This window comes from Lepidochelys olivacea, assembly GCF_965140295.1.
Source record: "Lepidochelys olivacea isolate rLepOli2 genome assembly, chromosome: 11".
Lineage (NCBI taxonomy): Eukaryota > Metazoa > Chordata > Testudines > Cheloniidae > Lepidochelys > Lepidochelys olivacea.
In genome coordinates, this window is record NC_140421.1 from 75,246,399 (window position 1) to 75,259,165 (window position 12,767).

At 39.6% G+C, this 12,767-nt stretch overlaps 1 protein-coding gene across 1 annotated transcript in view; it reads right to left on the bottom strand.

Annotated features, from left to right (window-relative positions):
• USP40 (ubiquitin specific peptidase 40) overlaps window positions 1–12,767 on the bottom strand; it is a gene marked incomplete at its 3' end in the record, with an annotated part of 42,385 nt that overhangs the window by 17,441 nt on the left and 12,177 nt on the right. The window contains exons 8-14 of the mRNA XM_084643785.1: window positions 11,602–11,730; window positions 10,473–10,577; window positions 10,038–10,145; window positions 4,393–4,714; window positions 3,791–3,872; window positions 1,786–1,957; window positions 827–911 (exon numbers count right to left, since the gene is read on the bottom strand). Of these exons, the coding sequence (XP_084499911.1) occupies window positions 827–911; window positions 1,786–1,957; window positions 3,791–3,872; window positions 4,393–4,714; window positions 10,038–10,145; window positions 10,473–10,577; window positions 11,602–11,730 (1,003 nt within the window). The remainder of the gene's footprint in view (window positions 1–826; window positions 912–1,785; window positions 1,958–3,790; window positions 3,873–4,392; window positions 4,715–10,037; window positions 10,146–10,472; window positions 10,578–11,601; window positions 11,731–12,767) is intronic.

Consider the following 12,767-nt stretch of genomic DNA (forward strand, 5'->3'; position numbering starts at 1 on the left):
CAAGTTGGGCCATTTCCAGCACAAATCCAGGTTTTTTAACTTTAGATAAGCTATTACCAGCAGGACAGTGGGGTGGGAGGAGGTATTGTTTCATGATCTCTGTGTGTATATAAAGTCTGCTGCAGTATCCACGGTATGCATCCGATGAAGTGAGCTGTAGCTCACGAAAGCTCATGCTCAAATAAACTGGTTAGTCTCTAAGGTGCCACAAGTACTCCTTTTCTTTTTGCGAATACAGACTAACACGGCTGTTACTCTGAAACACTTCCATGAGGACATTCAATTTAAAATGTCCAGTCCACTTGTTAGCTACTATCCTGCCTCTCAGATCCTGTAGCTTTTTAACTAATAGATAAATGCTAATAAGACAAACATTCAAACGGATATCACAGTAAAATCTTACATGTCTGTAAATCACAGAGACCTACACTTTCATCCTGCTTCCCACTAAAGGCTTCACAGAAGAGCCACTGTAAGGATCATAAAACTGTATTATGTTTTAATATTATGTTATTTATTATTTGTATTATCGTAGTTCCTAGGAGTCTGAGTCATGGACCAGGTCCCCCCCATCGTAGGCACTGAACACAGATGAAAAACAGCCCGTCCCACACAGCTTACAACCTAAGTTAAGTTTGCCATAAATAAGATCAAGACTGAAGAGACTGCAGTGGATTTGCAAATAGGTCAAACTGAACACTGCAGTTAATAAAATGTAATAATCTATTTCTCCAATAAATTAATAAATGAAACATCTTCAAAATTCCCTAAACGAGGTACAGAGCATGTAAATAGACAATGAAGCCTTGTTTTATGCAGGTCTTACCATCAAGTGTTTGGTAAAGATGAAGTCCTGCTGGTAGAGACTTTGCAGTACTGAGAATGATGTCTCCTTCCCAAAATTCCAACAGCTAATGGGTAAAAATAAAACAACCAATTGTGAAAAAAAGCAAAAGTTTAACCCCTCAAAGTTTCAAACTGGTTGTAAAGGGTGAAATCCTGGCCCCCAAAATGAAGTTGAACAGAGTTTTACTAATGAATTCAATGAGGACAGAGTTTCATGCATTATATTTACATTCTCTCTGCAAAGCAGATAAGCAGTATGCTAGAGCACTTTTTAGTCTTGCACTCAAATATTTTTAGCCAACTGTCACCAATGATTACCTAGCCAACAAAGTTCAGATCAGGCATTTGTGCCAAAGTTTGAAAATATTTTGTCTGCACTCTACAATGAAAATAAAAAGTGACTTGAGTTCTAAAACAAAGCCATTTTTAACTCCTGTGCTATTTGTGAAACTGAACCTGACCACTCTCTGGGAATTGTGATGTTTCTTTGGTTTACTGGGGGAAAAAAAAAAAGAGTTAGATTTCCCAGTTTGATAGTTTCAAAAAAATTCTAGGACTTCTTTTCAGCATATGCTAACTCTAATTGCTGAGTATTTTCTTAACTCTTTTTCCAGTCCAGGTCAGCAAGCTCCCTCCTAATATGCAGTTGGAAACAGCAATACCCAGATTGCAGACACAAAACGTCAAGAATTAGTCAGGTGGTTTTCAAGACTTCAATCCCCATCCACAGTGTACAAGTCTGTAAGTCAACTTTAACGTTTATTTTCATTACGATGGTTTATTTCATCATTTCCATGGCTTCAGATAGCAAAACGTCAAATACTATAGAAAATTTCTTCTTGGCATACAAAGCACAGTCGCATCCACAATTTTAAAGTTGTCTTTGTAACTCAGGTAAAGATAAAATGTTTGGATTAACACTCTTAAAAAAGTAAATACCTGAAATATCGATTGTCGCAGATCTCCTAGGGTTTTTCTTTTATCAATAGTCAGATCCAGCATACTTTCCTTCTGAGAAAGCGATGGGTGTAGGGCCCCATGGTAAAGTTTATAGTGAGAGCCCAAATGGAGGTGCAAATCAATATTACTGTCTGCAGAGTCACAGTCCATCCTTTTTAAAAAAACACATCAACAAAACATATCAATACCAACAGGCTAAAATGAAAGGTGATTTACTGATGACTGTTCTAGAGTTGCATTCACTCTTACGGGATTGGCACACTATGGTGTTGAGCTCTCAGATTAGCTTTATATCAGCACCAGAGCCACAGGTGGGAATTTGCACAGGCCCAGTGACCCTAAGACCATCCAGTGTCAGACAGCACACTGTTGTCATGATATACACCCAAAAGGTGACATGTAATAGATATTTGGAAAACTAGTAACTCACTGATGATTAAAATTTTTGCATGATGTATATACAATAAACCCACAAAGGACCTCAAAGATATGTGCTGCAAATATGCTCTTTAAAAGTATTTGGCAGGCAGGGCCTAAACCATGCCTGTTCCAGAGAAAGGAATGAGGTTCTGCCTGTTTGAAGATGTCTCTGATGTAAATTAAGCCAGGCATCACCCAAAGAAAAGCACATTTACATGCAAGGTAAACAAAGCCCCCAGGAGAGCAAGTGGAGAAAGATGAGCCCTTAATTTCAAAAGGGGACAGAGACTACACTCTATACCCCATATGACATGCTGAACCCCATGTTCATCCCGTTATATGATTATGGTATGCTGTGTACAAAATATTCCTTATAAGCTAAGTTTCCTCGAAGGTGCACAGCCCCGCAGGGGCTCAGGGCTGCGACGGGGAGAGGCACCTTTCCCTGCCGGCCCCAGCATAGACCTGTCCTGGACTTGCTGCAGCCAGGGGAGAGGCACCCCTTCGCCAACCCGGACCTGCTGCGGCGTGGGGAGAGGCGCCTCTTCCCCCCCCAGCTCAAGTGCTGCTACTGGGAGAGAGAGAGCTGGGGGGAGTCCTCTCTCCCCACCATAGCCCCCGGGTAGCCTGCACCCCAAACCCCTCATTCCCCGGCCGCACCACTGAGCCCATACGCCCAGCAGGAGCCCTCACCCCTCCACCCACAATCCTCTGCCCCAGTCCTGAGCCCCCCTCCCACACTCCTAACCCCTCGGCCCCGGCCCCACCCCCACCACATGAATTTTGTTCTGTGCATCAATATGGAGGTGATGTGTCACACCTCACCTCCATACTGGTGCACAGAACAAAATTCATTCCGCACATGGGTGGGAAAAATTAGAGAGAACACTGCTTCTGAAGTATCGTTTGAAAACTCAATCTGCTGAATATTATTATCCTGTTCAAACATGTGTAACACTGCACATTAAATTATGAGTTTACTATATGCTTGTTACTGAAATATGCTGTAATTCTGGGAAACACTGTCAGACCATTTTCTCAAAGACAAAGGCACCCTGGCTTGCCAGCGAGGTGCTAAAAGGCCATTACATGCTTAATCCAAGATTCACCAGCAGGGGAGTTGGAAACAAAAAATTTACAATTCACCTGAAGGACTGTTGGCAGCTTTCACAAAGGGAGGAGCAACTGACGACACACCCAGAAACACCCACAAGAATGTTTTTGCCCCATCATGCACTGGGAGCTTAACCCAACATGCCAATGGGCGGTGGGGACTGTGGAAACTGTGGGATAGCTACCTACAGTGCACCACTCTGACACTCAATGCTAGCCTTGGTACTGTGGATGCACTCCACTGAATTCACGCGCTTTAGTGGGGACACAGAAGACCGAATGTACAAAATAGCTTCCGAAAATTCGAATAGAATAATTTTGAAATAATTTCGTACTGTAGATGTACCCTCAGTGTTTCTCATCTGCTAAATTAGGATAATGATATTTTCCTTCCTTTGTAAAGCACTTTGAGATCTACAAATGAAAAAGTGATGATGAAGATACTACATACCTTCTCTTCCGCAGTTCGATGTTGGCAGCATCCATTTCATTCACGAGAGGGCCAGGAACCCGATATCTTGGATTTGCTTGTGCTGTGACCAAAGCAAGCTGGTTAGTTTGGATTTAGTTGTATAAAGCCACACTGACAGGGTTAGAAGATGCTCAAGGCCAGGCCACCAAATATGGTAATCTTTTAAAGTCTTTAATGAAGAAAGTGGTGGGTTCTCTTAAATTACATGTAGATACAATATGCACATTTTATTTCTGTTTCTATTAAGTCTTACTTAATGAAATACTAGATGTAACTGTTATAAAAATTGTTGCTTGTATTTTCATTACAATAGTGAGGTAATTTGCCAGTTTGTGGAAGATGCTGGAAAATCTTGGCATCTGGAGACCATTAGCTGCCTAATTTATCACTACCATTCACACCACCCCATTAAATCTCCTGCTAACCCTTTCCTCCATTATGTAGTGAGAGGATTTTTCTATTCCTTCTGAACAGAAAATATATACAAGAACTCCACTGCTGGGTTGTTCGGTTTGTTTGTCTGAAGTAAAAGTAATTTTGTGGAGGGAAGAAGAATCTGTCATGGTTAGTATTTTTCATACCTTCAGATGGTCTTTTCAACTGGGATTTTCGATAAAACAACATGTAGGCACTCTCTTTACCCTGAAATTGTTTCTCAATATCCTTCTCCTTAATGGGCTGGACTTTTGAATCATTCAAGTCAAACCAATGGGAACCAGAAGCGCTGTCCTTTAGTACTGTACATAGACTTTCTGAAGTCCACTGGACATCATTGTTCTGAGAAGAGCTTTGCAGACCTTGTCCTTGGGAATCTGACCCAAATTGGAGCTTATGGTACATCTCCTTTAGACTAACCTTATTATCAGGACTAAGTCGAAATATCTGAGAATGATTCTGCAAATACTGAAAAGAAAGAAAAACAGTACTGTCATAACGAAGGAAACGTCTATTACTTGTGCAAAGCTGCATCTGTCACCTGCAAGCCTTTGCATGGCTTGACCTCCCTGAAATAACACCCACTTTTAGGCATCTCTGAAAAACCTGCTTCTACCATGCTTCCTATAGTGTGTCATCTTGATTTGTATAGAAAACCCCTTTTGTTGCTCCCCACCCCCTCATGTGTCAATCCTTAGGCTGCAAGCTTCTTAGGGCAGGAACTTCCCTTCTTGTCTGGAAAGGGCCAGCCACACTATAAGCACTACCACAAACAAAGAAAAAAATACAGCATCAAGAGTGAGATCAGACTAAAGTCAGGAATTTTAAAGTTACTGGCCTCAAATCATTTGGTACTCAACTTGACACCATATAAGGACCCCAGTTTTTCAAAAGTGCTTTGTTCCTGCCTTCTGAAGAAGAATGCAGAAAGTGTAAACAGAATACAGCTTGGTTCATTAGCACACTGTAGCTTTCACAGAACTTGAACCCTGGTCTCTCTCAGCTTTTGCCATAGTCCTGCTTACCTGACACCTCCTAAAAAAGTCTACAGTAAGAACTACAGGAAAAAAAACCTTCAGTAAATTAAAGTATGAAATAATAAAGATAGGTTAGGGACTGACAGCCCAAACAGGATCCCGAAGTGAATACAGAAAACTAAGAACAGCTACTTGGCAAACAGACATAGTAAACACCTTTGTTAAAAGAAAAGGAGTACTTGTGGCACCTTAGGGACTAACAAATTGGTTAGTCTCTAAGGTGCCACAAGTCCTCCTTTTCTTTTTGCGGATACAGACTAACACGGCTGCTACTCTGAAACCTTTGTTAAAGTAGAACTGCACATAAATGACCAAAGGACGGGGTTGTTTCCTAACTCTCAGAGTTTTCCCTATTTAGTTTTTATTTATTGTATGTCATTTTGTTTTCTTCTTGTATGTGTTTCTCAGCAAGTCTCCAGAATAAAACCCATGCTGCAAGGTTTTTGTTGTTGAACTAATATCGTTCCTCAATTTAAGAGAGGATCCTCTGTTACAGTGGCCTACCTCTGGAGACAAACAGGATAGATAAGTAACATGGCAGAGTGTTGAAAAACAGCACTGATATCAAGCCCAGCAAACAGACAAATTGAAGTGGAATGTTGGGTGGGGAATAGGGCAGCAACAGGGAGAGGAAAGATGATAAACCAGAACAAGATTTTTCATGGATGAAAATTAATACTTTATACCACTGCATCATACCAAATCAGAGCTTGTGGACTTTAAATTTGTCATTCATCCATAGGACTAGTGTTTTTTGGCCTTTATATTTCAGGAGCATCCAGAGGTCCCAACCTTGATTGTACCAAGTGAAGTACAAATACACAGAAAGACACTCCCTGCCCCAGTCAGCTTACAATATAAGCACTTTATATAGTAAATCCAAACCTCAGACAAGTGTAATTTCTGATCACTAACAAAAGCACATTCTTGAAGTATCAAATGAGTTGATTTCAGAGTATGTTCATACAGTCTCATTCAAATAAGCACACATGCATTAATCAGAACATGTAAGACAGATCTGTACACTAGATGTACTGACATCATGAAAACCCACACATATGTACATGCACATTATAATTGTTAACAGACATTCAATCATGACAGAAATCATTGTGTATGTTCAGAATGCTTTTTAGCTCATAAGTTATTTCTCAGTTTACTTTCAATTGCAGCAAAGAAGCTACTCCTCTAAGAGAGCGGTTTGAATTTCACAATTTAAACTATTTTTGAATTATTCAAAATGTGAAAATAGTTTTGCAGTTCAGTGAAGCTTTCTTGGGAGTGCTCAGGACTGTAAGTCATCTTCTTACCCGATTGCTCAGCTAGAGAGAGACTTGCTAGTGCTAAACTGGGTGTCAGCTCCCTGTCACTCTAGTCTGTTGGCCACCAAAACAATCTCATCAGAAGCTGTGTCAGCCTTTACTTTGCCCTGCAGATTAACTTTAGGTGCACCCCAATCCCTGAGCCCCCTTGAACAGCATTCCCCTGTAGTATCCAGCTCCTGACACCGGACACTCACAGAAATTACCAAGTTCGCTGTCTCCATACAGACAGTGGACATACCAGCCTGTCTGGTTCAGCTAAGGAGTCACACTCTGTTTATAATAAAACCAAAAATAAGTGGTTAGTCTCTAAGGTGCCACAAGTACTCCTTTTCTTTTTGCGAATACAGACTAACACGGCTGTTACTCTGAAAAAAATAAGTGTATTAACAATGAACAGAGAGTCACGAATTCAAGTGATGGTTCAGTAAGAATAATAAACACAAAAAGAACCTGCTTCTACAAGACCAGAACTTAGCTCTAGCAAGTTAATCTTATCTAAAGCAGTTTCTCACCTGAAACCTTTTCTAGGCCATGGATCAGCGAGTAGTGATCGATCTATCGGGGATCGATTTATCCCGTCTACTGTAGACACGATAAATCGATCCCCAATCGCGCTGCTGTCGACTCCGGAACTCCACCATGGCGAGAGGCGGAAGCGGAGTCGACGGGGGAGCGGCGGCCATTGATCCTGCGCCATGAGGACGCGAAGTAAGTGATTCTAAGTCGATCTAAGATAAGTCGACTTCAGCTACACTTTTCTCGTAGCTGAAGTTGCGTATCTTAGATCGATCCCCCCCACAGTGTAGACCAGGCCTTACAGAACTTGCTAGTTTTCAGGCTTAACCTGGATCCAGATTTTTCATGAACCACCCCTCCTCTGCCAAGGGTGTTGCTCAGTGAAATGGATAACAACATGTATTTTTTGCTTCTCCTTATATTTCCCCAAAATTAATTGTTTTGATGCCAGAAACAAGACAACTTCCCTATGGTTTTAGTTTCTGGTGTCTTTCCATGTTGATTTCACATCCCCCAACCTGACATTTCCTGTTGGACTTTCTCAAATGCAGCTTCCTTTGTGTTGGTTTCCCAGTGTTTAATTTACAATAGAGACAGCGTGGATAGGTGATTTCACACCCCCTTGTCTGGCAAAAAGCTGCTCATCCATGCCCTGTCACCCAATCCCAGCTTCTGGCTGTAAGTTTAAGGGAATAGACAGAAAGATAATATAAAAACAGGAGTGAGAAAGGAAGACGACATAGACTATGTACAGTCAATTGCCTGACACATACTTTAGGAAATACAGTTCTATTGCCTAAAGAGACATTGCTTTTTGAGCTGCCTATATGTAAAACCTTATTTGTTGTAGGCTGGGTGGGGGAAGGAGGTGGGTATTAGCACAGGACCATGGTTAGTAGTAATATTTAATAGGCGGATTCTTTCAAAGTACAGTACTAAGAGCCTGATTTTAGCCTTATTCATCTCTTTAGATAATCCGATGAGGGGGTCAACAAGCATGCGGACAAAGGAGATCCAGTGGATATAGTGTATTTAGATTTTCAGAAAGCCTTTAACAAGTTCCCTCACCAAAGGCTCTTAAGCAAAATAAGCAGTCATGGGATAAGAGGGAAGGTTCTCTCATAGATTGTTTCCTGTCTTTTAACCAGTTACCAAAGGGTAGGAATAAATAGTCAGTTTTCAGAATTGAGAGAGGTAAACAGTGGTGTCCCCCCGGGATCTGTACTGGGCCCAGTCCTATTTAACATATTCATGAACTATCTGAAAAGGGGGTAAACAGTGAGGTGTCAAAATTTGCAGATGATACAAAACTACTCAAGATAGTTAAGTCCCAGGCAGACTGTGAAGAGCAACGAAAGGATCTCACAAAACTGGGTGACTGGGCAACAAAATGGCAGATGAAATTTAAAGTTGATAAATGCAAAGTAATGTGCATTGGAAAACATAATCCTAACTCTACATATAAAATGATGGGGTCTAAATTAGCTGTTACCACTCAAGAAAGAGATCTTGGAGTCATTGTGGATAGTTCTCTGAAATCATCCACTCAATGTGCAATGGCAGTCAAAAAAGCGAACAGAATGTTGGGAATCATCAAGAAAGGGATAGATAATAAAACAGAAAATATCATATTGCCTCTATATAAATCCATGGTACACCCACACCTTGAATACTGCATGCAGATGTGGTTACACCATCTCAAAAAAGATATACTGGAATTGGAAAAGGTTCAGAATAGGGCAACAAAAATGATTAGGGGTATAGAACGGCTTCTGTATGAGGAGAAATTAATAAAACTGGGACTTTTCAGCTTGGAAAAGAGGTGACTATGTGGGGATATGATAGAGGTCTACAAAATCATGAGTGTATAGAGAAAGTAAATAAGGAAGTGTTATTTACTCCTTCTCATAATACAAGAACCAGGGGCCACCAAATGAAATTAATAGATAGCAGGTTTAAAACAAACACAAGAAAGTATTTTTTCATGCAACGCACAGTCAACCTCTGGAACTCCTTGCCAAAGGGTGTTGTGAAGGCCTATACTATAATGGGGTTCAAAAGGGAGATAGGTCCATCAATGGCTATTAGCCAGGATGGGCAGGAATGGTGTCCCTAGCCTCTGTTTTCCAGAAGCTGGGATTGGGTGACAGGGCATGGATAGATAGATGGATCATCAACCCTGTCTGGAACACAGATTCTAAACATATTTTCAATACATGCATACGCCTTCTTAAATAACATGCATACATATATCTGGCAATACTTATGACCAGCATAATATAAGCTTTCATTTGATACCTCACACAACATCCTTTATAGATAAATACTATGACAGCAAAGTGGTAGGTGTCATGAATTTGTCTGGCCTGACAAGAGTTACACAGACTGATGACCCACCAATGGGCCTGTGTGTCACTACTCTTAAGAGGAATCATTCAAAAGGTTAAAATTAAGTTCAAACTCAAAATTCAAATGCAGCAGTTTCCTTTACTATTGCAATGCAATTCTTGAGCTGGCAAGCCTGAGAATTTACTACAAGTGGTAATTTTTTGGATGGGTTCTAAACTACCAATGAGTAGGATTCAGAATAAGAGTCTCATTACAATCATGACTACTGAGTTGCTAATTCAAGTGTACTGTATTTTTTAAATCACCATTAATATTTCCATATGTACTGACATTTCTAAATACATTGCTATATGCATTTTCATTCATATATTAGACTTACATTACAGATTGCCTGCTGGGAAAGGAGAGCCACTGTTTCTCTTATTGTTCTTAACATTTGAAATTTTATAAGAACACAAGTTTAAAAATTTTTCTTAAACTGAAAAATGTGAAGTGATTTGTTAGTAATAGGTTTAACGAAAATTTAACTAAATGCACCTGTTAGAGTTTTACTGTTTTTCTTACCTTTCGTATTGGTCCATATTGTTTCCTGTATTTTTTGTTCCAGGACATTCCTTTTTTCTCCAGTAGTTTCTGCCCTAACTGATCCACAGGAATTTGTTTAGATTCTTCCTAAAGGAACACAGTTAACAGACTTTGAGATGAAGAAGTGGTGGGAAAAACCTCAAACACACCAACCAAGAAGTATGCAATAAACTAATGGGTTTTGCTAACCTTTGCAACAGCTTGGGTAAACTACTTAAGGCTACTAATGGAGTGGCCAAACAAGTATTCAGAGAAATCCAGTGGATGGCTACTTTTATATTAAAAATCAACTTCACACTTTCAGTCTCATGCTCCTTGCTGAATTACTAGGACAAGTTTAGATTCTTTTCACTTACCCACCCTTCCAGATCATTAATTAACAGGGAGCAGTAAAGATCTGTTTACATACCATACCTCTGATAAAATCCCTTTCAGGATTGTCAGTGGATTCTCCATTTCTTTGGAATTTTCAGTATCTTTTTGAACATTCTCTTCAGTCATCAGTTTGCTTTCCTCCTCCTGAAAAAGATCATTGATGGGGTCCTTACTACAAGGCTATGGAAATAAAGATTAGTAAATACTATTATTTCAAACAGAGACCAGTATTTTCCTTTGGCTTTCTAACAGATTCTTTTCTCTTTCAGAATTATGGGTACCCATGCATAACTGTAGCAGTTAAAGGTGGAGAAAATGTCATTAAAGAGGTCGTATCAGACCACACACACACTTACTCACCAACAGGGTTGCCATAGGAGCAGGCATCATACTGCTTGGCTGCTCCACTCCCCCCACCTCCTTTTTTTTAAATTAACTTGGATGCTCAGAGGAGCGAAATACAATTTCCACACTGGGTGGCAAAACACTTTGGCATGCAAGGCTGGCCCTATTACTTTTGTCTATAGAAGGCTCCTGATCACTCAGTTACTGCCCCTCCTAATTTCCACATCCTTCCCCAAACCTCATGATGCAGCCTGTCAGATGAGATGTCAAATGTTAGATTCAAAGACTGCCAGTGCAGACAAGGTTCAGTGAACGGAAATTCCATGAGCTTTTACAGTGTAACAAAATAATTTTTGAAGAGGACTATCAAACCTCATACTGTATAGGACATTGACTTTTATAGATGCTGAGGTCACTGGCAATTTTTGATATGGGCTGGTCAGCCTCACAGATGAAGCTGACACCTCTAAAAGGCTTAGCTTTGTAAATTTGATAGGCCCCTTGGAGCTTAAATCCCTCTCTAAATCATATGATGTGATCTAACTCAGCAGGATAGCGAATAGACAACCAAATCTAGTCACAAGGTTTGATACCGTTTCCAGTCTCCAATTAGAAGAAATCATTCCTTGACTGAATAAAGGGTCTCTTCACATCAGCTGAGCGCATGACAAAGGCCATGAAGGACAGCTTGAGTAAATGCCTCACTAGACTATTTTTGTTGATACAAAGTGTACTTAATGCTTTAGTACAGTCAATGTTAGTACAATACAATGTTTTCGACAACCAGGAGAAAAGCCATACAAAATGAGTGTTCTAGACTTACTTTCAATTGCCAATTTCCTAATGCATCAACATCTTTGATATAAACATGGTAGTGTCCTCCATAGCAGCCACCTTTGTGTATAATAACAGAGAAGAGCTCATACATATACTCCAAATCATCCAACTGAGTCTAAAACAAGAGGAAATTAATAAAGCCTGTAAGACTTTTACACAACTACAAGGAGGATTTTACACTGTGGACAAAACTTCAGGTGTTTTAGTGGGGAAAAGGATCAATCAATGCAGTTCTCCGTTAACCACCATTATTCCAGAGCTAAAGATACATTTGAACCAAGCCAAAGATGCATTGAACTACATTAGAAGTAAAATATTTTCAGTAACAGTGGTCAACATAAAAGTACATTTTATTCAACTGCTGAAACATGCCAACTCGGCTCTCCCTGAAATTACTATTCATATTTATTGAAGTATAGTTAGCAGCTCCATTAGCTAATATTGTGTTGAATATTTCAATTGAATGCTGTTGAAATACTTTTCTTTGGAAACAAAAATGTTTATCAGAAACAAGTTTACACCACTTCAAGTCATAGTTGCAATTTTCTGGAAAGTTACAAGTAAATAGTTTAGAAGTTCTAAGTTAAAAGTGACTTCTTGAGAAATGCTGGTGGGGGGGGAAAGGGGGAATGTCTAATTTCACTGACCCCTCTAAAAGGCTTTGTTAACTCTTGAAACGTTGCGGAGCTTAACAAAAAAAACTCACATGTAGCCTAACCTTTACAAAAATTAAATTAAAGCAAATAATAAGCTCCTCCACCAAAGAATGTTGAAAAATTCTTCCTCAACTGCCAGTTTGCAGAACTTTAAAGACCAAAACCATGGTGATTAAGATTTTAGGAAAGCAGATTTTAAAAAAGTGTGTCTGCAGTAAGTATATTATTTACATAGTTTAAGGACTAAAGATAATTACGTAAAGGCTTTGTTTTGTTAATAACTATGTTTTGGTTATATGAATGTCTAATATGACTATTCATCTGTATAGATTTCTAAGAGTGCATAAACTATCATGGTGTGGCAATATACAACTGAGTTTCTATATAATGCTATTAGATAATACCAACATAAAAATTAATGTAATGCAACAACTAACTTTCAGGTAATGAGGTTTTTGCCTGGGAATGTTCAATTAAATTTTATCTATTACTGATT